The 26,674-nt window shown below is 38.2% G+C and overlaps 1 protein-coding gene across 1 annotated transcript; it reads right to left on the reverse strand.

Moving 5' to 3' along the window:
* Positions 1-10: 10 nt before the first annotated feature.
* LOC117328954 (sodium-dependent multivitamin transporter-like) lies at positions 11-26,674 on the reverse strand. Its single transcript, XM_033886587.1, has 16 exons — positions 26,281-26,674; positions 22,660-22,728; positions 22,322-22,373; positions 20,971-21,038; positions 20,109-20,189; positions 18,811-18,884; positions 16,955-17,092; positions 16,384-16,519; positions 15,165-15,253; positions 14,796-14,908; positions 12,335-12,405; positions 9,422-9,508; positions 8,768-8,943; positions 8,545-8,648; positions 6,615-6,736; positions 11-1,256 (listed from the first exon to the last, which is right to left on the reverse strand). Exons 1-16 carry the CDS (start codon positions 26,632-26,634, stop codon positions 1,164-1,166), a joined length of 1,827 nt encoding a protein of 608 aa, XP_033742478.1. The 5' UTR covers positions 26,635-26,674; the 3' UTR covers positions 11-1,163.

The raw sequence follows: 26,674 nt of genomic DNA on the forward strand, positions 1-26,674 counted from the left end.
GCCCGCCATATTTATAGATCGATTTTTTTTATTGAATCTTGATCTGTTTTCAGACAGATACCGCTCATTCTTTCTAAGACACTGATGGAGAAATCTTTATCAATATTCTTGACGGTCATCTGTTACTGTTATGTTGCTAATCGGAACCGCAGAAATGCCTATAGTATAACCCTAACAACCACCTGTTGACAATCTTCCCAAAAAGTAAAATGTAATTAGGAATCGTATGAAATCTTGCTTGTGGTATTTGTCAAAAATCTACCCGACACCATCTGAGAAATAGTCCAGGAAAAAATCCAGGATCATAATCCCTCGATCACTCTGCAACACGTACTGACAGTTGGAAATTTAGAAAGTGTCTCATGAGACAAATATTTTTTTAAAACTTAACATCGAAGATAAATCGAAGATATCTTGGTTTCGGATTTCCGTAATAGGCCCAGCTATTGATTATTGGGGCTAAACGTGAAAATAACTGGGATCACTTGAAACTTTGTGTAAATCTAAATTTAGCTCTACAGCACATCTACACTATTACTGATAAACTTGGGAAAGTCATTAGCAATCTTAAGTGTAAATCTAAATTAAGATCTTCAGCATATCTACTATCGTTAAGTTTGATTATCGAGAATAAAAGTCAACCAATGCGATTGTAGGAATTAGTTTTTATTGGCTAATGAAACTTATTAGTTCTGTATATGCAATAGTTTTCAGTAAGTTAAAAAGTTATACAACTTAGATCTCATTGATCTAGATAAGGACGACATGTGAGTAATATTGATTGGGTGGAACAAATCGATGACATCCGGTAGTCTAGATGAATTGCTGTTATACGAGAAATACTTCAGTTTACTTTATACAGATGGCACGATCGTACTGTTCACATGCGCAAGTGTTTTCCTTAACAAATAATACTTAAGTGTGTTAGTGACGAATTACATAATACATAAATTAACTTGATCATGTTGCAACATTTGTTAAAAACATTTATCAACAATAAATGTGATCGTTAAAGTTGCATCCTTCGGCGGAAGAGTAAGTATGGTAGCGACTGTGTAAATAAGCATCCATCGTCATACAAGTGACTACAAAACGAAGCACCACCATCAAGAAAGGCATCACCAATATAATCATTGTAACGCATTATTTCCTTACTTCCATCCTCATACTTTTGTATTTTCTGAATTGTTATCTTTGTATATCGACCCTTGTTCAGTCTCGGCATCAGTCTCTGTGTATTCGACCTCCTGGCGTCTCTGAAAGTAAAAAAGTATGTTGGTCACGGATCATGGCATACCGTGGTAGTAATATCATACACACGATTTGTATCAAATGTAGATACGATGGAAAGTCAATATATGACATGTCAACAGGATAAAATAATTTTACAAGGAGAGGAACAGTATCACCAGAACAGGAACAGTATCACCAGAACTGGAACAGTATCACCAGAACAGGAACAGTATCAACAAAATAGGAACAGTATCACCTGAACAGGAACAGTGCCACCTGAACAGGAACAGTATCAACAGAACAGGAACATTATCACCAAAACAGGAACAGTATCAACAGAACAGTAACAGTATCACCTGAACAGGAACAGTGTCACCTGAACAGGAACAGTATCACCTGAACAGGAACAGTATCAACAGAACAGGAACAGTGTCACCTGAACAGGAACAGTATCACCTGAACAGAAACAGTATCAACAGAACAGGAACAGTATCAACAGAACTGGAACCGAATCAACAGAACAGGAACAGTGTCACCTGAACAGGAACAGTATCACCTGAACAGGAACAGTATCACCTGAACAGGAACAGTATCAACAGAACTGGAACCGAATCAACAGAACTGGAACAGTCTCACCAGAACAGGAACAGTATCGCCAGAACAGGAACAGTATCAACAGAACAGGAACAGTATCAACAGAACAGGAACAGTATCGCCAGAACAGGAACAGTATCAACAGAACAGGAACAGTATCGCAGAACAGGAACAGTATCGACAGAACAGGAACAGTATCAACAGAACAGGAACAGTGTCACCAGAACAGGAACAGTGTCACCTGAACAGGAACAGTATCGCCAATACAGGAACAGTATCGCCAGAACAGGAACAGTATCAACAGAACAGGAACAGTATCACCAGAACAGGAACAGTATCACCAATACAGGAACAGTATCAACAGAACAGGAACAGTATCACCAATACAGGAACAGTATCAACAGAACAGGAACAGTATCACCAATACAGGAACAGTATCAACAGAACAGGAACAGTATCACCAATACAGGAACAGTATCAACAGAACAGGAACAGTATCAACAGAACAGGAACAGTATCACAAATACAGGAACAGTATCACCAGAACAGGAACAGTATCAACAGAACAGGAACAGTATCACAAATACAGGAACAGTATCAACAGAACAGGAACAGTATCAACAGAACAGGAAGAGTATCACCAATACAGGAACAATATCAACAGAACAGGAACAGTATCACCAATACAGGAACAGTATCACCAATACAGGAACAGTATCACCAATACATGAACAGTATCGCAGAACAGGAACAGTATCACCAGAACAAGAACAGTATCACCAGAACAAGAACAGTATCGCCAATACAGGAACAGTATCACCTGAACAGGAACAGTATCGCCAATACAGGAACAGTATCGCCAGAACAGGAACAGTATCACCTGAACAGGAACAGTATCACCAGAACAGGAACAGTATCACCAATACAGGAACAGTATCAACAGAACAGGAACAGTATCAACAGAACAGGAACAGTATCACCAATACAGGAACAGTATCAACAGAACAGGAACAGTATCACCAATACAGGAACAGTATCAACAGAACAGGAACAGTATCAACAGAACAGGAACAGTATCACCAATACAGGAACAGTATCACCAATACAGGAACAGTATCACTAATACAGGAACAGTATCGCAGAACAGGAACAGTATCACCTGAACAGGAACAGTATCAACAGAACAGGAACAGTATCACCTGAACAGAAACAGTATCAACAGAACAGGAACAGTATCAACAGAACTGGAACCGAATCAACAGAACAGGAACAGTGTCACCTGAACAGGAACAGTATCACCTGAACAGGAACAGTATCACCTGAACAGGAACAGTATCAACAGAACTGGAACCGAATCAACAGAACTGGAACAGTCTCACCAGAACAGGAACAGTATCGCCAGAACAGGAACAGTATCAACAGAACAGGAACAGTATCAACAGAACAGGAACAGTATCGCCAGAACAGGAACAGTATCAACAGAACAGGAACAGTATCGCAGAACAGGAACAGTATCAACAGAACAGGAACAGTATCGCCAGAACAGGAACAGTATCAACAGAACAGGAACAGTATCGCAGAACAGGAACAGTATCAACAGAACAGGAACAGTGTCACCAGAACAGGAACAGTGTCACCTGAACAGGAACAGTATCAACAGAACAGGAACAGTATCAACAGAACAGGAACAGTATCACCAATACAGGAACAGTATCACCAATACAGGAACAGTATCGCAGAACAGGAACAGTATCACCAGAACAAGAACAGTATCACCAGAACAAGAACAGTATCGCCAATACAGGAACAGTATCAACAGAACAGGAACAGTATCACCTGAACAGGAACAGTATCAACAGAACAAGAACAGTATCACCAGAACAGGAACAGTATCACCAGAACAGGAACAGTATCACCTGAACAGGAACAGTATCATCAGAACAAGAACAGTATCACCAGAACAGGAACAGTATCGCCAATAAAGGAACATTATCAACAGAACAGGAACAGTATCACCAGAACAGGAAGTGTCACCAGAACAGGAACAGTGTCACCTGAACAGGAACAGTATCAACAGAACAGGAACAGTATCACCTGGACAGGAACAGTATCAACAGAACAGGAACAGTGTCACCAGAACAGAAACAGTGTCACCTGAACAGGAACAGTATCAACAGAACAGGAACAGTGTCACCTGAACAGGAACAGTATCACCAGAACATGAACAGTATCAACAGAACAGGAACAGTATCGCCAATACAGGAACAGTATCACCAGAATAGGAACAGTGTCACCTGAACAGGAACAGTGTCACCAGAACAGGAACAGTGTCACCTGAACAGGAACAGTGTCACCAGAACAGGAACAGTATCAACAGAACAGGAACAGTATCACCAATACAGGAACAGTATCACCAGAACAGGAACAGTGTCACCAGAACAGGAACAGTGTCACCTGAACAGGAACAGTATCACCTGAACAGGAACAGTATCACCAGAACAGGAACAGTGTCACCAGAACAGGAACAGTATCACCTGAACAGGAACAGTATCAACAGAACAGGAACAGTATCAACAGTAAAAGATACAATGTCAACAGATTAGGAACAGTGTTATTCGAATAGCAACAATGTCATCCGAAAAGGAACGATTTTATCCGAACAGGAACAATGGTAACAAAATAGGAACAATGGTTACGGAATAGGAACGTTATCGACAGAATAGGAATGATATTGAAAGGTCATCAGATAATAAATCCACATAACAGATACGCCGGCAAGAATACAAACGATTATACATTTGTCAATGAAAGTGTCTAAAACAATGGTAACAACACCAGCGTTATGTATAGCGAGCTAGTTATTACTTACATTTTATATCAGCACTAATCAATCACGAGGTTACTTTTGATCGCCCTCGTACTTTTGTATTTTGTTAGCCTTTAATTTTAGGAGCAAGGCTGTTTTTGTCCGTCGAATAGAATTTGTTTTAAAGATTTGAATTCTGATATCTAGCCGTAAATTACCTTTATGCCGTAGCGTATAAAATAAACTACTATATAGATGTAAATATACCGCCAACCTAGTTATGTTTTCATGGGTATATGATAAAATTATATTAGAATTATAAATCACTCAATTTGGGATATACAAACTTGTCTCAGATCTTTCTGCTCGACTAGGTGACTTGTGCCTTTGTCATTTTGTTATGGCTATCTGTCCCATTTACTCTTTAATAAAGAGTTGGTTGTGTACTCCTTGTGCTATATGAGCCGAGACATCTACATTATCAGATCATTTACCGACAAATCAACCCAAGTAAGATGTGTTTCAGGTCAACGCTCATGCTTATATAGAGAACAAATATACAGACAATGTTCGAAGGGTCAGTAGTTGAGGAATTTAAAAACAGATGATCTTTATAGCAACTTCCTAATCTGGCGAAGTTGTATGATGTTACATCGCCGACACCGTATACCTCTTGTCACGAAAATACATAGTGACACTCACGGTATAGAAATCTATCTAATCTACACCAACAGTGACACCCGCGGTTGAATTTTCTTCGGGGGGTAATTGAATATCTATCCACTTTAGATTTAGAATATTGATAGAGAAAGAATTGGTATATACAACAGTCTATCTCTGTTTTCAATCGATCACGATTACTCTTAGTCAGGGACGTAGCACCTTCCTACCCTATAAGTAGGCATTGGTACGCCATGTTTATTAAGAGTCACGGCTGAACCAGCGTTTGAACAAGAATTAAATATTTCAGAGTAAAATATGACTCATAATTCAACAACACTCGTGATTCAACCAGATATGGCACACTCGTGATTCAACCAGATATGGCACACTCGTGATTCAACAAGATATGACACACTCGTGATTCAACAGGATATGACACACTCGTGATTCAACAGGATATGACACACTCGTGATTCAACAAGATATGACACACTCGTGTTTCAACAAGTCATGGCACACTCGTGATTCAACAAGATATAGCACACTCGTGATTCAACAAGACATGGCACACTCGTGATTCAACAAGACATGACACACTCGTGATTCAACAAGATATGACACACTCGTGATTCAACAAGATATGGCACACTCGTGATTCAACAGGATATGACACACTCGTGATTCAACAAGATATGACACACTCGTGATTCAACAAGATATGGCACACTCGTGATTCAACAAGATATGGCACACTCGTGATTCAACAGGATATGACACACTCGTGATTCAACAAGATATGGCACACTCGTGATTCAACAAGATATGACACACTCGTGATTCAACAGGATATGACACACTCGTGATTCAACAAGATATGGCACACTCGTGATTCAACAAGATATGACACACTCGTGATTCAACAAGATATGATATACGTATGACTAAGGATACAACTAACTGAAAAGCACATGTATACCTTGTCTACCCATTGCTTAAAATCTTACAATTTTACCTGATCTTTATCTATCTAGTAATAGTTATGATGCTGACTGGCTTTTCATTCGTCGATTTGTGTTTAAACGCATTATATTTACATCTATACAATATAAAAAGTATGTTCCTTTAGCAGATTGAAGAAATTAAAACATCTTCACTGAAAGCAAATAAAGAGATCCAGGAGATAAGTTCACGTACTCTGATCAGTAAGTTATGTAGTTTGGATAAATCAACAGCCGTATCTTTGATATATTTGCGTTGGATAAAGAGCTGAGATTGACTCTGTACACCAGGACAATGTATTGCCAGTCATTACGTATACCTTGTCTTCTATCTTGTTCCCACAGCATACGATTCGTCTGACAGAGTCTGGCAGACATGGACACGTTCTCTCCCCAAAACTATACAAGTAACGACTGTCCGAATCCTCTAGCTTTCTACGACCTGTAACATTGTAAATAGTTCTCAACTACCAGATATGCTTGGTGCAGTTTTGTATTGTTTCACGTCCTATTAACAGTCATAGTCATATAACATGGTGAGTGTCTTAAAATATAAGCTGTATTTTGGCGAGGGTAAATAAAACTGACGAGCCTTGGCGAGCCACTTTTGTCTTTCTGTCCCGAGCCAAAAATACAGCTTATATTTTAAGAAACTGACCACGTATTCTATTTATCCTGCAACAGACATAAAAATAATCATCAAAAATAATCATTTTGAAGTGAAACCGTGTCAAAAATATGTTCGCCTTTTAAACATTGTTTCACTTTGAAGTAGGTCAGTCGAATTGACGCACGTGCTAAGATTCCAAAAATCTTTATTATGACGTCATTACTATAGTGACGTCATAAAATATCACGTCGGCGATAACGAAAGATGGCTGTTGAAAAGGCTGTTCCGTCTTTGACGATAATGATTTGTTCATTTATCGTAGGAACAAAATTTCTGGATATAGTCTTTAAAACTCGTTGTCAAATGTAAATATAAGCATTGAACTGCTTTCATTTGGAAGTTATGGGCTGATGAATGCCAACTAGACAAAAGCACATTCAACATGAAGCGCTAGCGCGCTTCATTGAATTTGCCTTTGTCCAGTTGGCATTCATCAGCCCATAACTGCCAAATGAAAGCAGTTCAATGCTTAAATAAGGACGGCATATTGGCTGTATATGGCAGTGTTTACTTCTATCAGTAGTAGTTACCTACGTGCATAATTTTACAGGACACATTCTTTTCACTCACTAGTATCATCGATCTCTGATCTATACAAAACATCACAGCCTTTCTCGATCTCTGACATACAAAACATCACAGCCTTTCTCGATCTCTGGCATACAAAACATCACTCCCTTTCTCGATCTCTGACATACAAAACATCACTCCCTTTCTCGATCTCTGACATACAAAACATCACAGTCTTTCTCGATCTCTGACATACAAAACATCACTCCCTTTCTCGATCTCTGACATACAAAACATCACAGCCTTTCTCGATCTCTGACATACAAAACATCCGTTCCTTTCTCGATCTCTGACATACAAAACATCACTCCCTTTCTCGATCTCTGACATACAAAACATCCCTTCCTTTCTCGATCTCTGACATACAAAACATCACAGCCTTTCTCGATCTCTGACATACAAAACATCACAGCCTTTCTCGATCTCTGACATACAAAACATCACTCCCTTTCTCGATCTCTGACATACAAAACATCACAGCCTTTCTCGATCTCTGACATAAAAAACATCACAACCTTTCTCGATCTCTGGCATACAAAACATCACAGCCTTTCTCGATCTCTGCCATACAAAACATCACAGCCTTTCTCGATCTCTGACATACAAAACATCACAGCCTTTCTCGATCTCTGAAATACAAAACATCACAGTCTTTCTCGATCTCTGACATACAAAACATCACTCCCTTTCTCGATCTCTGACATTCAAAACATCACTTCCTTTTTCGACCTCCGACATACACATTCCTCACAAGGAATAATTTGCTTTCAAAACATGTCCTTTTATTTTTATCTTTACAACAAGGTTAGCTAGAATAAAGCCTGTTAGTGTCACACAGCAGCTCATCAATCTAGCTACTATACAAGGGAGATTACAGTTGACCATTAGTTTACAAGTCTTTCACACGGCGCCCGAAAAGAAGTGGTCAAGCTGGAGTAACATCACTGAAAGGGCATAAAACACGTTGATATATTTACACTTATGTTTTATCTTGGGGTCTCTTCACTCACCTACAATACAGCTCACCAGACTTGCCACCAGTAAAAGACAGCAGAGTCCAACGGCATCGAACCAGTGATTAGAAAGGGAGTAGAGGGCATCCAACCCCTCTGGCCTACAACAGAGTATATCACCAAACATTAACAACCCCTAGGAAGTAAGAACAATATATACATGTATATCGGGTATCTAACGACGACAAAGGGTCAACCAAGTGATGTATCTATTACTCACCGTTCCTTTACTATGACGTCACTAACTGCCGGTGATGTAACGTTGACCAGCGTATTGTTCCAACACTGGTCAGTAGGGGCCGGCTCGAGGGCGGGGTGAGCCTTTTTGTTGAATGCACTGCCTAAATTAATCCAAAACATCAAACATGAGCTCAACACTCCCCCGAGTATCGCTCCCTGGAACAACAAGACAATGTTAGCAGTATATTCTCCTTCATAATTCTGTGTAGACAGCACTTTCAGTTATACTACTAAAATCAATAATTTACTGATCCAATATGTCATCACCCATAATGATCCATTATGGTTTTCTTCCTCCTATATGCTACTTATTCCTCTAGAAATAGCTAGCCGACAGATAAGTCTAGATCGTCATGACACATCTTAATTTAACATGGAGTTGCTACCATGCAAATCAGCATTCATTACTCACGCTTCTTTCCGTTTTCAATTTAAGTACATTTTTTACCTTATTTGTTTATGTGATAGAAACACGTGAGTTTGTTAAATTAAGATATATTAAAAAATATCTCCGATTGTATGCAATTCAGCGTGAAAGTCCACGTTTCATTTAATTTACTGTAATGGTATTGGTGTAACGCATATTTCTATCAAGAGAGCAGTAGTAGAGAGGGAGGGAGATAGCATGACTTACGATTTGTGTGGCGGACGGAAAAAATATGGAGTAGAGGAATACGCCGACAACTGGTACTCCAAACACGGAGAGCATACTGGACGCTACCTGAAATGGATAAATAAATAAATAAATACATAAAATAATCAATCAAATAATCGTACACAGAGTGAAATCAATCAAATAATCGTACATAGTGCAAAAAAATCAAACAAGCGTACATATAGTTAAATAGATTTAATAATCGTACAGAGTGAAAAAATGTTTAATAAATGTACACAGAATGAAATAAAGGAGGTGGTGCATAGGAGGGCTAAATCGGCCCACAGCGATTTTTTTCCCGGAAACATATTTTTGTCAAAAGCATAATATCCCCGATTATGTGGGAGGAATTAATTTCCATTCCTCAATGTATACATTCTTTTTTTGGTGATTTCATTATTTCCCCATCAAACTGCATAAGAAGCTAATGTTTTGACCACTAACTATTATAGAACATGTTTTTATTTCCTATTTGTGAAACAAATTCACCCCATTTGTTTAAGGTTTAATTTTGTATATGAATCATCACGCTCCGTGACACTAAAATTAAATTTCAGCTTAATTTGATGTCTTCTTTGTGGAAATCATTGTTTTTAACTTTTCATTTAAAGTCTAATACCACAAAGTTATTAATGGAGTACTATCAAAATTTCCGGTTAGAAATAATCTATGGATATTCAAAAACAATTAATGAAACAAATTTATTTGGTGAATTACTGGATATGCCAAGATTTTATTATTGTTAAATGCATACACCCCCAATTTTGGACAACATATCAAAGTACCGAAAGGTCTGAAAATAGAGGCAAATGCTAAAAATCTAACAAAAATAACAATGCAATCAGACTTTACTGCTTGTGTCAGACAGGGTGCTCCTTTTTAACCCTTGGTTTTTTAGTACAATTTACTTCATAACCTTTCTTTGTATGCAAAAATCTTTTGTTATCCAGTAATTTTTATGATTTTTTTGGTTGTGTATTAAGATTAATATGCAAACATGTTTTTTAAAAGCAAAATTTGATAGTACTCCAACGATTATTACATTTTATCTACTTAACAAATAAAAGAAAATTTCAAGAAGGTAAATTTTTAACTGAAAATTTTGCTAAAAAAGCTGTAATTACACTTTCTTTTATACAAATTCATGCTAAACACACATGTTTTTATAAAATATAACATCACATGAGACTATCAATGCAATATGAAATTTATCAAGTACTTTTGTACAAGAAATATATTTAATTTAAAAGGGAGGGTACACATTTTCTACAGAAATCATGTTAGGTGGCGCTGCGTATACAGCATTTGCCAATTTTCGTTTTAGTGTCTAAAATGACATGTATTTGGTAAAAGTCTATCATAATATCATGCATAAAATAAGATTCGGTCGTGGGCCGCCATGCACCACCTCCTTTGATATTGTATACAGAATTAAATAAATTCACTAATTGTACACAGAATTAAATAAATTTAAAAATTGTACACAGAATTAAATAAATTTAACAATTGTACACAGAATTAAATAAATTTACTAATCGTACACAGAGAGAAATAAATTTAATAATATAATCGTTCACAGAGTGAAATAAATTTAATAATATAATCGTTCACAGAGTGAAATAAATCTAATAATATAATCGTTCACAGAGTGAAATAAATCTAATAATATAATCGTTCACAGAGTGAAATAAATTTAATAATATAATCGTTCACAGAGTGAAATAAATTTAATAATATAATCGTTCACAGAGTGAAATAAATTTAATAATATAATCGTTCACAGAGTGAAATAAATTTAATAATATAATCGTTCACAGAGTGAAATAAATCTAATAATATAATCGTTCACAGAGTGAAATAAATTTAATAATATAATCGTTCACAGAGTGAAATAAATTTAATAATATAATCGTTCACAGAGTGAAATAAATTTAATAATATAATCGTTCACAGAGTGAAATAAATCTAATAATATAATCGTTCACAGAGTGAAATAAAATACAAGAGACCTCTGGCCTTTGTGGTCACCCTAGTTCAGATATGTACACTGACACATATGTTTTGCTTTTCGACCAACATTTAACATATTTGACCTCTGGGAGATTTGGAAGGTCTTCATCCTAACATGCATATGGCCTTTTATCATGACCGTGGTCCTCCTGGTTAGTGGGAAGCCGTTTAAAGATTTTAACATATTTGGCATCTTAAACCTTGAAAGTAGGTCAGGATCATTAATTTGAGCAAACTTGGTAGCCCTTCAGCCCAGCATGCTTCTTGTCCAATACCATGACCCAGGGCTTGTTGGTTATTGGGAAGAATTTGAAAATATTTATTGTTTACGGACGGACAACGCAGGATGAAGGAAATAGGTCAATTGAGACTTAGCCTCAGGTGACCTAATATTAGGCTATCAAAAATATAAATAAATTCAATAATCGTACATAATTAAATATTAGATATGATGAAACTGGCCAACGAAAGTAGATAATATCACATCACATATAATTGTGTATAATGTGCTGGTTCCTACCTTAAAGGGCAGTATTACATTACATGCAAAGGGGCTTCCTAAAATTGAAGTAGATATCATTATACTACATAGTTAGCAACTTAATCGTATAAGGGTCTTCCTAGAAATGTGCGACTGCTGGTGGCTTGGCATAATCACTATACACTGTTATTCACACGTAATACCGGCGAATTTGGTTAACATATTCCACAAGTAAGGGGTTCATGGTTTCAACCCCAGGCATGACAAACATTACAGACAAAGTACATAGTACATAGGGCAGTTTGTAGGCGTTTGTACTAGTAAGTGTGACTAAATATGACGGTGTCCTTACCTTTGATAAATAGGACACTTCCTGTGTCTAATAACGGTAGCTTACTAACCTTGAAAACTGACCCTGGGAATTCTGCCACCATGAATGCAATACCTATTCCTATGATTCCGTACACCACAACTGTAAATACATTTATAGAGAGATGTATTGGTCGTATTGATTATTTATTATAACGGAAATGTACCCTAACCACAGACATTTGCTATGCTGTATTACTGCAGATATTATACATTTTTATGTAAAATGGTGGGAACTTCAGACGTGAATCTTTCTTGTTGGCACCCAAGCTTCTTGACAGACCTAGTGTACGAGATAATGTACACATTTTCTGCTTAGTATAATCAAAGGGTCACATGCCCTTAGAAACGCCAGGGTCTGAGGTCATTAATTTAAAATTAGACTTTATAGACAGACAGCTACATTTGTATCAGATGAAATGTCTTAATCTGGTTATTCCTATTCTATTATATTCAAGAAAACATGTATAACATATCTATCTGCTGAAACCTTAAGTATTGTTCTTTCCCTGACCTTTTTCTTTGATGTTTGTGGAAGATTATTTCCTCATGAAAAACGGCAATGTAGTTTGTTTCAACTTGCCTTCAATACCTGTGGATATTTCTTACAAATTCTAGCGACATACAAATGAATATGAAACTGCGTTCGGTCGCTGGTTTAGTTACATTAGACATAACCGCCATTTTGGCCGATAAGTGACGATCACGTAATTAGTCACGTGACAGCTGAAGGTATCCCGTGGTATGTTTGGCTGCATCTTCGCTAGCCAAGGCTTCTGATTATGTTACACTACACGAACCCTTGGCGGATATAGGCGTCAGTTCTGGCCCTCTAGCGGAGATTCAAAATTACCACTCTTTACGCATGAAATTTTCGACCAATCAAAACGAGCGTTACCGATTTACTTCATCTGAGATGTTTACAAACACACATGGAGGCTTGTGTAATTTTGATGAGATATGTGATCAATGACTTAAATAGATTGATCAAACACTGCGAATGTTTCCCTAAAGATAGTTCGTCTCTGTATATAGGTAAAATGCCATGACATAGTCGACATTGTAGCTCTGTACTGGGTGCCGCAATTTTTGTTTACTGCGAAACCAAGCCTGAATGTAAAATGCGATTTGATTGGTTGCCCAGGGCGCGACGGTTTGAACACGACTATATCCGCCAAGGGTTCGTGTAGTGTAACGTAATCAGAAGCCTTGGCTAGCGAAGATGGTTTGGCTGCAGGTATTGATAAAATTGTAAACATTTGACTACGTAAACACGGATGGTTTTAGGCTTAAATGAAATGTTCCTGCATATGAACTCAGGATGAACATATAAGTCTAAGACATGTGGATAGTTTCTCTGTGGACGCCTGTAAATTTCCACGACGATCAAACTGAATTGTTTAACTTTCGTTTTCAAGGCAAGATTAAGACAGAACTACGTCATCCTACGCTAAAAAAAATGCATATACAATGTACCGATAAGGAAAATGTTTATATTTATAATCTAAAAGAGTCTAAAACACCAAACATTCATATTTCATTTTAAATAATTCCAGTAAACACGGGAACCATCAGTTAAATCGTGTCAATAATTGCTGTTAAAATAGGCACTATATTAGACTGCGGATGTATATCATTTGTATTACAGAAAAGAGATGTTGTTAGCCGGAAACAAAAGTGTGACTAACAAAATTTACCCACCACGACTATAACGGCAGGTGCCAAAGGCATCCTGACGTTAAAAAAGTCAATACCTGTAAATATCCCACCTATCTTTCTGTGTTAAAATTGATGAAACATTTGCTTGATATATTGTAAGAAGTTTAAATGCAAATGTATGCCACAGTTAAAATAAACCCTCTATCATAAAAAGATACTTTACCATTTCGGCGAGCGATTATATCTTGTCCACTGTTTCCATTAACATTGTTAGGCATCACACTGGTAAAGGGAAACGCGTCGGCTTTTGTTCCAAAGCTGGACTAATTAATGAGCGAGTTATTAGAACACACAATGTGATTTTCCCGTATAGAAGTGTTCATAGATCAAGCAACAATCGTATGGCTGTTTCGAGAGCGAGTCAGTTAAGTAGAAGGGTCCAATTTGCCCTTTCGTCCGCTGTTCCAAGCAACATATTTCAGGTTTAAATTTAATTCTGTGTATTTACATAGAAATCAATGGTCAAGTGTGAATAAGTTCTTTCGACATTCCGTGTGCCTAAAACCAGCTAAAATATATGACTTGTCTTTACTTTCTTTAAATCAGTCGCCATCTTGACTACAGTCTGTTTTGCAGAACGACACTTTGGCCTTGGAACAACAGTCCGGCTTTGGAACAACAGCCGATGCTTTTCCCGTTACCAGTTTTTACAAGACAAACAATGCTGACCTTATTGAATTTTTCCACATTGTACAGCTTTCATGTAATGCTATTTTATATATCGTTGGCCTTATCAAATTTAAATCTAGACATAAACTGAATCTCGTGTAATACCTGAACATTTGGATAGACGAGTGATGGTCGCGTCCGACAGACGAGGAAAGTGTGGTTTGATGAAGTCCTCGTGGGTAATCGAGGACATGCTGGCCAAGCTGGAGGACACAGAGCTGGAAATACGGACGGACATACGGACACGTCAAATTGTTAACAACACAGGCGATCAGAAGAGTTTTCAAAATACACATTATATAACACAGTTGAGGGTATGTTGGAATACTAAAGTGCGTGGTTAGGGCGGTTCTTCTGTACAAGCCATCTCTTAAGAGTTTTATTAAATTCAAAAAAACAATATTCAATATGTGTAACATAACGCATAAGTTAAGTTACACAAAACATTCCCGACAATTAGCACATCTATGGTACCTTAATGATGCAGACACGACGGCAGCCAGGAACATCCCGGACATACCCGGATAGTCCCGAAATATGTCGACCACCATGTAGGGCAGTAACTGTAACAGATAAAGTTAGGTGACATATGCAAATTCAAAACACGAGTCATATTTCTGACATGATTACCGAGACATTAGAGACAGGTGCGTGCAAATACCCCAAAGTTCTATTGTAGTTAAAGAATTCAACATCTTCTTGCTCTACTTGATATGCAATGAATGCACATTCACAATGGGTTTTGAAATGAGGTCATTTAGTGACTCATCATAACTTAGGTGGTACGATAAACCGAAAAGTATATTTGGAAAGGTTGTCATCCAAAAACTGAGGTTTCATTATGTTTAAGGCGGTCAAACTTCTCCAGTAACTTGTGAAATATTAATCTTGTCTGGAGTTGAATGTCCTACATTCAAACAGGGTAATATGAGGAAATACAAATGAGAGAAGGGACAAGGCAAACAGCGTTCCAATTGGGCGGCTGTAAGTTCCGTCTCTCCAGTGTTCTGTCCCCTCATCAGATAAAGGCCGCAGAGAAATAAAACTCTCCCGATACCGCAGGGGGTCGCATTTAGTGACCTTCTACGATCAACACCGGTTGATTCAATAGGCATTTTCCTAGGCTCTGCGATGTCCCCAGAGCACTATATATGGTAAACCTTCCGAAATTCCTGATCGGTAGGAGGAACAACTTGTCGCCTTTTACGACAAGCAACGACACACAGAAGACAAATATATCATTTTCCGGGTCCTGCTGGAATAGTTTTAATATAACCTAAAAAAAATACTTTAAAATGGTGTTCATGGTAAATGTAGCCCATATTTCCTCTGGCCCTGACACCATGTCTGGTGTAGGGCCAGAGCGCACTACTATATGAAAACTTTGAATTATCCGACACCGTTTGGTGTCGCTAAGAATTTGGCGCAAATACAATAAAATCGGGTGTGACAAATTCTTAGCGACACCAAACGGTGTCGGATAATTCCACGTTTTCATATAGTAGTGCGCTCTGGCCCTACACCAGATATTAGGGCTTTGGTAAATGATGATATAAACGTTATTTTAAGGTTTAACCTACAGACCCATTCGTGATAAATAGATAAGGTTTATATTTGACTCAATATCTGTCGAGACAAGTCAGCAAACTGTGTTAGTAAAATGTTCTCGTTTAATTCGCTTAATTCTGCTTACTTGGTTGGGGTTGGGCACTATTTTAGATTCGAGGGGGTCACATCCCTTTGATGTGAAGTAGGCGTAGGCTACCAATCCTTCCCCACAGGCGAGACTCATTGTCAACAGGAAGGCGGGGCCAGATAATAGGTACACGCTGTAAACATCAAATATTCAAACTACAGACATACTGACAATGTACTGACAACATACTGACAACATACTGACAATATACTGACAACATACTGACAATATACTGACAACATACTGACAATATACTGACAACATACTGACAACATAATGACAATATACTGACAACATACTGACAATATACTGACAACATACTGACAACCTACTGACAACATACTGACAACATAATACACATTCCAAGCCAAAAGACAATGGCTACGCTATCTACGCTTCAAATGTATACACTATAACAATATTGTCACAAAAAAGGGAATCAGGTAGAAATTTATACTTTAAACAAGAAAGGAGCCGCGATGATGAAAAAGGCATGTTCTGGGTGTATAATTAAGATAATTCAAGACAGAGTATCACGATCGGAATGTAAGAATAAAACTTGCCGTACGTTGTCGCCTCTCGTTGTGTTTGACAGGAACTCATGCGCTGGATGGCACTCTGTTTGACTACTACGAAAAACAGTTTAAATGTTCCACCAATGATGAGACTCCACACCGTGTACTGGACTAATGGGTCAGGGTCAAAACTGAAACATAAAACAAGGACAAGGTTGGGGATTGTCTTGTTGAAATTGTCAATGCTATCCCATTAGTTACAGTTGGACATGACAGACGTTAGTATGTAGTGTGTATGGCATTGTACTTACTTGAAGACACAAAGTCTGACAACATGAGTTGTACGTCGTGTTTACCTACTTGAAGTCGACCAGTTTGGTTTGGTTTGGTTTGGTTTGGTTTGGTTTATTTTGTTTAACGTCCTATTAACAGCTAATGTCATTTAAGGACGGCCTCCCGTGCGTGCGACATGCATGCGTGTGGCGAGTGCGTATGTGTGTTTTGGGAGGCTGCAGTATGTTCGTGTTCAGTCTCTTTGTGATAGGCCGGAACTTTTTGCCGATTTATAGTGCCACCTCACTGAAGCATACTGCCGAAGTCGACCAGTCTAAATATATGGTATTGTACTATTAACATGACGTTTACTTTACACTTATTTGAAGACGCCCATTTATATACATGACGTTGTACTTACTTGAAGGCGACCAGTTATACACGACGTTGTATTTACTAGAAGGTGACCAGACCAGTTACATATGACGTTGTACTTACTTGAAGGTGACCAGACCAGTTACATATGACGTTGTACTTGAAGGCGACCAGTTATATACAGGATATCGTACTTACTTGAAGGTGACCAGACCAGTTACATATGACGTTGTACTTACTTGAAGGCGGCCAGTTATACACGACTTTGTACTTACTTGAAGGCGGCCAGTTATACATGACGTTGTACTTACTTGAAGGCGGCCAGTTATACATGACGTTGTACTTACTTGAAGGCGACCAGTTATACACGACGTTGTACTTACTTGAAGGTGACCAGACCAGTTACACATGACGTTGTACTTACTTGAAGGCGGCCAGTTATACATGACGTCGTACTTACTTGAAGGTGACCAGTTATACATGATGTCGTACTTACTTGAAGGCGACCAGTTATATACGACGTCGTACTTACTTGAAGGCGACCAGTTATATACATGATGTCGTACTTACTTGAAGGCGACCAGTTATATACGACGTCGTACTTATTTGAAGGTGACCAGTTATATATGACGTTGTACTTACTTGAAGGCGACCAGTTATATACATGATGTCGTACTTACTTGAAGGCGACCAGTTATACACGACGTCGTACTTATTTGAAGGTGACCAGTTATATATGACGTTGTACTTACTTGAAGGCGGCCAGTTATACACGACGTTGTACTTACTTGAAGGCGGCCAGTTATACATGACGTTATACTTACTTGAAGGCGACCAGTTATATACATGACGTTGTACTTACTTGAAGGCGGCCAGTTATACACGACTTTGTACTTACTTGAAGGCGGCCAGTTATACATGACGTTGTACTTACTTGAAGGCGGCCAGTTATACACGACTTTGTACTTACTTGAAGGCGGCCAGTTATACATGACGTTGTACTTACTTAAAGGCGGCCAGTTATACACGACTTTGTACTTACTTGAAGGCGACCAGTTATACATGACGTCGTACTTACTTGAAGGCGGCCAGTTATACATGAAGTTGTACTTACTTGAAGGCGGCCAGTTATACATGACGTTGTACTTACTTGAAGGCGACCAGTTATATACATGACGTCGTACTTACTTGAAGGCGGCCAGTTATATGACGTTGTACTTACTTGAAGGCGACCAGACCTAGTACCTGACGTTACACTTACTTGAATACGTTTAGTCTGTCTGAAGCTGTATTCACCTCCCAAACATAGGCAGACCCTCCGGCGTCTATCGTACCCTGTAAGTGTCACTAGAACGGGTCACTATATGACAGCTTACCACAACAATAGATGATGACAATATCGATGTGACTGGATATTGATGGCATGTTATGTGGAGAGAGTGATGAAATATATGTTACGTTTGGATTTTTTATGTGGCAGCGTGTTGAGATGAGAGGGCGGCGTGTTGAGATGAGAGGGCGGCGTGTTAAGATGAGAGGGCGGCGTGTTGATATGAGAGGGCGGCGTGTTGAGATGAGAGGGCGGCGTGTTGAGATGAGAGGGCGGCGTGTTAAGATGAGAGGGCGGCGTGTTGATATGAGAGGGCGGCGTGTTGAGATGAGAGGAGGACAGCAATGAAGATGACGGGGTAGTGAAGAGACAAAATAGTGATAGAAAGGAAAGAGATGTGATGTAGAATTAGAACCATAACAGGTATCCGGCAAAATAACTGTTCTATGTGTAGTTTTCATTTCAAACACGGAGTATTAACAGACCTGTATTCGTTAATGTATCGCTCTATAGAAAGGCATTACAAAATTTAAAGAATGTTTTCTCAACCTACGATAATGCCAAATCATATGGAACAACTTTAAGGAAGTTTTATTTATAATGATATTTTACATTTTAAACTATTTCGTATATACAAGCAAAGTGTAAAAATATATGGTCTTTACTAAAATTGACTTTCGACAGATTCTTAAATCCTAACAGATGTGTACTGTACTACTGTACGGTTTTTTTACCAGCTGCAAGCACCTCCAGTGTCCTTGACTCTAGATTAGCATCTTAAGTGAATCTAGGGCATCGCTGACGTTATGTAATGTGATAGAGAGGAGGAATTTGTTACACAACAAAAAAAAACAGTAGCCTGTCCCACTTTGTCCCACGTATATAGTTATCATAACAATACTAGCATGTCCCACTTACGTAGCTATTGTATAACATTACTTCGTCAGCGACCTTGATGTGATCAGTACATGTAACCTAGTTGATAAGTGAGCGTTTAACATTCTTTTCTTGAACATATATGACGCGTATGACTTATCTGTTCACAACCGGTTCTATAAGCATAAAATATGTGTCTTATCACGGCATTATATCTTAAGGTCCTAACGTCCAAACGTTCAACCATAATTAACTACTAAATATTTCAATTGTATTAATTATCGAACACATATATTGATGAGTAATTTAAAAGTGTAAATGTAGTATTCCAAATTTTATGATTCCATGATTACCTTAATGGTGACCGATATTATTCCGAACAACATGACAAAGCACTGGAAAACGTCCGTCCATATCACCGCCTTGATTCCTCCCTGTCATAATAAAATATACATTCGCCAGTTAATCATTTTCTACATATGTCAAGTGAAACTCCTACATTATGTCATTTACAATGTTCTACCAATTAACAACGTTCTACTTGTATCAATTAACAATGTTTACATTATAAATAAGCAATGTTCTACATATATCAATTAACAACATTCTATATATATATATATATATATATATATCAATTAACAACGTCCTACATGTCAATTAACAATGTTCTACATATATCAATTAACAATGTTCTACATACATTATATCAATTACAATGTTCTACATATGTCAAGTAACAGTGTTCTACATATGTCAATTAAAATGTTCTACATATATCAAATAAAACAATTAATCAAGTTAAACATAAACATCTGATTCAAATAAGAACTGCTAATGCTTAGGTCTGGTTGTTTAAACGTGCTAGGTTTTGGAGGTCGGGGGAAAGGAGGAGCACCCGGAGAAAAACCGCCGGTTTTGATTCTTGTGGGTTTCATTTAATAATGATTTAAATATAAAAACATGAACGGACAAAAATGATAAATTTTGTCAATAGAAATGGTGTTTCCAGGTTAACTAAGACTTCTTTCACGTAAACTGAAAAATAATTTTTTTTTAAACTTAGAAGACGAGATAAAGAAATAAATATCAATTTCAGTTTGCTGCTATCTTTTGGGAATAAAAGAAGAAATAAGATAAAAATGGAGATCTGCGGTTTGAGGTCTGTATATGATGTCGACCTACGTAATTTTCGTTTTAATCAGTGTTACTCACGATAGATGTGTACAGAACGGCAGCAGACGATACGGCTAGTATTGAGGCCCATTTGGGGATACGGGTCACTGAAAAAATAAATAACTTTAATAGAACAATGTAATTAAGTTCCTACAATGTAATGCACTTGTAATGCAATGCGTAGGTATTTTGCCACCGGTTAATTTGCATTGGAAATTGTGATGGAAACTTTTAGTAATGACGAGCCCTAAAGTGATGGGCCATGGTTTCGATATAACCTTTAGCCACAAATGACACAATGATTATGATGGACGGTATGATTGTGATGGACGGTATGGTTGTCGTGGACGGTATGGTTGTGATGGACGGTATGGTTGTGATGGACGGTATGGTTGTGATGGACGGTATAGTTGTGATGGACGGTATGATTGTGATGGACGGTATGGTTGTGATGGACGGTATGATATGATTGTGATGGACGGTATGATTGTGATGGACGGTATGGTTGTGATGGACGGTATGGTTGTGATGGACGGTATGATTATGATGGACGGTATGATTATGATGGACGGTATGTTAATGATTGACGGTATGATTGTGATGGACGGTATGGTTGTGATGGACGGTATGGTTGTGATGGACGGTATGGTTGTGATGGACGGTATGATTGTGATGGACGGTATGATTGTGATGGACGGTATGATTGTGATGGACGGTATGGTTGTCGTGGACGGTATGGTTGTGATGGACGGTATGGTTGTCGTGGACGGTATAATTGTGATGGACGGTATGTTAATGATGGACGGTATGGTTGTCGTGGATGATATGACTGTGATGGACGGTATGTTTGTGATGGACGGTATGATTGTGATGGACGGTATGGTTATCGTGGACGGTATGGTTGTGATGGACGGTATGCTTGTGATGGACGGTATGATTGTGATGGACGGTATGATTGTGGTGGACGGTATGGTTGTGATGGACGGTATGGTTGTGATGGACGGTATGATTGTGATGGACGGTATGGTTGTGATGGACGGTATGGTTGTGATGGACGGTATGATTGTGATGGACGGTATGATTGTGATGGACGGTATGATTGTGATGGACGGTATGGTTGTCGTGGACGGTATGATTGTGATGGACGGTATGGTTGTGATTGACGGTATGTTAATGATGGACTGTTCGACTGAATTGTTATGCCTGTGTCTAATATGGACCTATCTATTCTTTGCTATGGTACTATCTATTGTTGTGAATGATCCACGGCTCCCATTAACCATATAGAAGGTTTCTGCGTATGTACACGCCTCTTACCACAATCATATTTCCTATGTTGTTTCCATAGCAACCGTTCACTAACAGCCTTCCATAGAGACCTTTCACTTACCGCCTTCCATAGCAACCGCCTGTCCCATCACCACGATGCCCGCGTATATTCCCTGTAATATAATTCAGGTCAGGAAAGAATAAGAAATCGTTTTACATACAGTAAATCGTGTTAAATCGTGTTTCATTTGTGTAAATAGAAATTCTTGAGAAACAATACAATTTCCGTTAGGTTACATTATCAGTGTGTGAGTGTGTGTATATAGTTATTCACATGTACTTTGAGATTCAACACGACACCAATGAGGCTCAGTAATATGTCAGAGCACAGTAGGGTTAATCGCCCCTGATTCTGGTGGCGTCTGTTCTCTAATCTAATAATCACACTGTTTTACTTACGTTTAAAAGTATCATACATATTGCTATAAATAGTCTCACGGCCTTGCCCTTGTACCGCAGCTGGTAATACTGTTATAAAACAAAAACAAAGATTAAAATCAAAGGGCCAAAGGGCCCGAGAAACGTCAGGGTCTGAGGTCATAAAATAAGAAATTTAAAATTGGATTTTATAGTCAGACAGCTACATTTGTATCAGATGAAATGTCTTAATCTGGTTATTCCTATTCTATATATATTCAAGAATAACATATTTATCTGCTGAAAAATGTCCAAGAGCCGGGTATAGTTTTTAGTTCTTTCCCTGACCTTTTTTTCATGTTTGTGGAAGAATATTGATATACTTCTGAATCAGTAAACTGCTTGTAAACTTTAAAAAAAAATCAACTGAAGGACAAATCGGTCTATTAACAAAAACATGTATAACATGAAGAGATAAAATCCAAGATGTACACACTACACAGCCTAAGTTATTTCATTTATACTGTAAGATGTTATTTAGGCCTAGCATGGTATAGTGTAATTATGGGTATTTATATATATATATATATATATATTCCATTGCTAGTGTGTAGTATATATGAAATATATAATAGAATGGAATAGTATAGTTATTGTCGTTGTTTATATTTGTAGCTTATTATCTAGTTCAGACCACAGACGCTTGCATAGAAAATATGACTTTCTTTTGTTTTTATATATGACAGTGGTATGTGCAGAGACTTGATATACAAGTCTCTGGTATGTGTAATATGTAATACGAATTGTTACATCCAAAACACAATAATCCGTGAAAACATCGCCGAATTCCTCGCTCAGAACGCCATTTTTCAAACGGCTCCCTCAGCCTGTCCAGATTCTTCATTTACATACGGGGTTGAAAGGTTATGCGATTATATGATCGTCAGTCGTCAGGTGCACTTTTGGGGGTCATCATTTGAGTGTCACGGTAGGTTAAAGATGAATGTTTTCTGATGACGGTCGCATATAGTGTGCGCCGTGCCAGTTTGAATAAATGTGTTTTTTAGTCGATTGAAGTGAGATGGGGTGCCGTTTCGCTCGTGGCGTTGTTGCCAACCTTCAGCTTAACAGATTACACATACCACTGTCATAAAAAAAAATTTGAAAGTCATATTTTCTATGCAAGCGCCTGTGGTTCAGACTACTCAGTTTGTCTGTTAACGAAAACTACGGTAGCCTATAAGGGCCGAGGAAGATGAAACTCCAGTTGGCATCTACGGATGTTTGAACACACCATAAGTCGTGCGTCATGAATAGACATTCATTTTGTGTTGGGATATGTGTATCCTGAGAGGGTTATACTGTTGGTACAACCCGCATTTAGACACTACTTCCTGGTATGGAGGCCGGGAGTGTCTCGTTCATACTGAGGTATGGAGACCCGGTGATGTAGTGGACCAGGTGTTTTACTGGAGACAAATCAGCAGCTGAGATACTGTTCAGCTACAGTCAAAGGCGGGAACATTCTGTGATGGAGTAGACATTTGTACTAGTTCGTGGAGGTTTGTTTGTTTGATTTTTGTTTAACGTCCTATTAACAGCCAGGGTCATTTAAGGACGTGCCAGGTTTTGGAGGTGGAGGAAAGCCGGAGTACCCGGAGAAAAACCACCGGCCTACGGTCAGTACCTGGCAACTGCCCCACGTAGGTTTCGAACTTGCAACCCAGTGGTGGAGGGCTAGTGTTAAAGTTCGTAGAGGATAGACTTTGTTGTGAACAGAAGGATGAGCGATCAGACTGTTTGGCTATAACGTAGGTGATATAGTATAGTGGTATAATATATATATATATATATGTGTGTATTAGTGTATATTAGGGTTTGATATCCATATATTGATTTATTAGTATTTGTGTAAGAGTGATTTATGGGAGATTAGATAGTGTGTAAAACAGAGTATGACATTTATGACCAATATCTTTATGTAGATAATGTAAATAAATGTAAATATTGTAATAGAGGCTTATTTTATCAATCGACATCATCTGTTCGGCATACGTTGACAAACATAATATATCAATATACATCCTGTTTTATAACATCTGCCACTCTCGTTTTAACGTGAATAGAGTGATACTAATTACTGACAGGTACGAATGAGGAAACACCGTATGACATGAAACGGCACTGGCATCTGTTGTCGACAAATTTGCAGCATATAGGGTTCGCTTTAGATACACATTCTATCATATTCGAAAAGTTAAAAACTTGTGAACTATTAAGGAAAAATAATAAGTGTTTAAAGTGAATACCTATTCTAGGTAAATTTCCCCTTTTTTCGGAGGAAAATTTTTTTTATAGCCTTAAAAATGGAAAAAAAATTGCGCTCGCATTATCACTAAATTACTGCCCCCTCCCCCTTTCGAAAATCCTGGATCCGCGCCTAATCCTGAATGATTGCAAATTTGCTATATTCATTTTCCGCCGGGGGGACCCCTCGCCAAAAAAAAAAAACCCAAAAAAATTGGCTCGCGCCTACGGCGCTCGCATTATCACTAAATTACTGGACCCGCCCCCCCCGCCCCTTTTCGAAAATCCTGGATCAGGGTCTGGTGATTCATGTTTTACTATAAATAATATATCCTGATTTATGAATTATTTTGTACTACACAAATTATCATGGGATAATGTTGAAATGATAATTATTGGCTAATTTTGCGGAGATGGCGTACGATTTTTTAGTGCGTAAAATTTAAAGAGGCTTGCCCGCAGAGAGATCAGAAAAATTGGCTAATAGAAAAAGATTTTTTACACATGACAGATTGTTGGAATTGTTGAGTTTTTCATTTTATTTTCCTTATAAAACGCTGAAAAGTGATATTAAAACCTCATTTTTAAATATTATCTATTTAATCTCGCAACCCGCAATAAGTCCCCGCTATAAAGTGGAGTCTAATTTGATTGACACATCAAAGAAACAAGCACGTGCACAGTGCCGCACAGTGATAACTTCAAAGGCAGCGGCGATTTACAAAGAAGATTTGCCGTTATATTCCATACATTTCCCTCTCAGGTTGAGTTTTAAAACGTCTTTAAATACATATTCTGTAATTGTTTTCAAGAAATAAAGTCGGAAAGCCTCTAATTTTGTCACATAGAAACGTGTACTGAAGTTTATTTAGTGATAGGATATGTATGTGCCGTTTACTGGTCCGTCTGCGGGTAAGCCTCTTTAAGGTTAAAAAAGTATTGCCCCCCCCCCCCCCCCCCCCCCCGGATTAGATCTCCGATATTAATGTACTATATATTATTCATGTGGTTAGGATAACAACCCGAGTCTTTAATTATAGCCCAAATCTTTTCAATCTCCCCAAGTATGTTTCTAAGTGTAAAGAACTAAATGCTTTCTCAAGTCATAGGCCTAACCACAGGGGCTATATATATAGACTATCATTTGGAAAATCGTGCCAAGCCCCTGTGGGCCTAACGCAAAATGTGAAAATAGAACACGTTTCCTTATTTAAATTTACTTTCTTTTTCGTGACCTCTCCTCAGATTTTTCGGGACGTCTCTGCTATTTTAACTCACTTTCACCTATATACTAGAAGAGTTCCGAATCATTAACTAGGTAGTTTTGGACATGTGGTGTACACCATTAATATTTACCTCGTTTACTGTTGTTAACTTGAGGGGGTAAAGCATTGGGACCACAATCCTTGCTCCAATCAAGTACGATAGAAAGAAACCAAAGGATGAAAATAGAATAACGCCTCCATACAGATAGGTCTCGGCGGGGATACCGAGCATCAAGATGGACGACTGCGTGGTGACCAGCATGGAGAGGATGAGAGGGAGCGTCTTTATGTTCCGGTTCCCCAAGTGGTACTCCAGTCCAGTTTTCTGTTTCCCTCCGACACATGCATGAAATATACCGATTCCGATGGAAATTACAATAACACAGGCAAACAATACATAATCCACAACCACGAACCCGGGGGCATCTTGAAGAGCAGACGACATGTTGCGTTAAGGCTGAGCGAATGCGTCCTGCACTACTGGT

The sequence above is a fragment of the Pecten maximus genome, chromosome 6, assembly GCF_902652985.1.
Source record: "Pecten maximus chromosome 6, xPecMax1.1, whole genome shotgun sequence".
Lineage (NCBI taxonomy): Eukaryota > Metazoa > Mollusca > Bivalvia > Pectinida > Pectinidae > Pecten > Pecten maximus.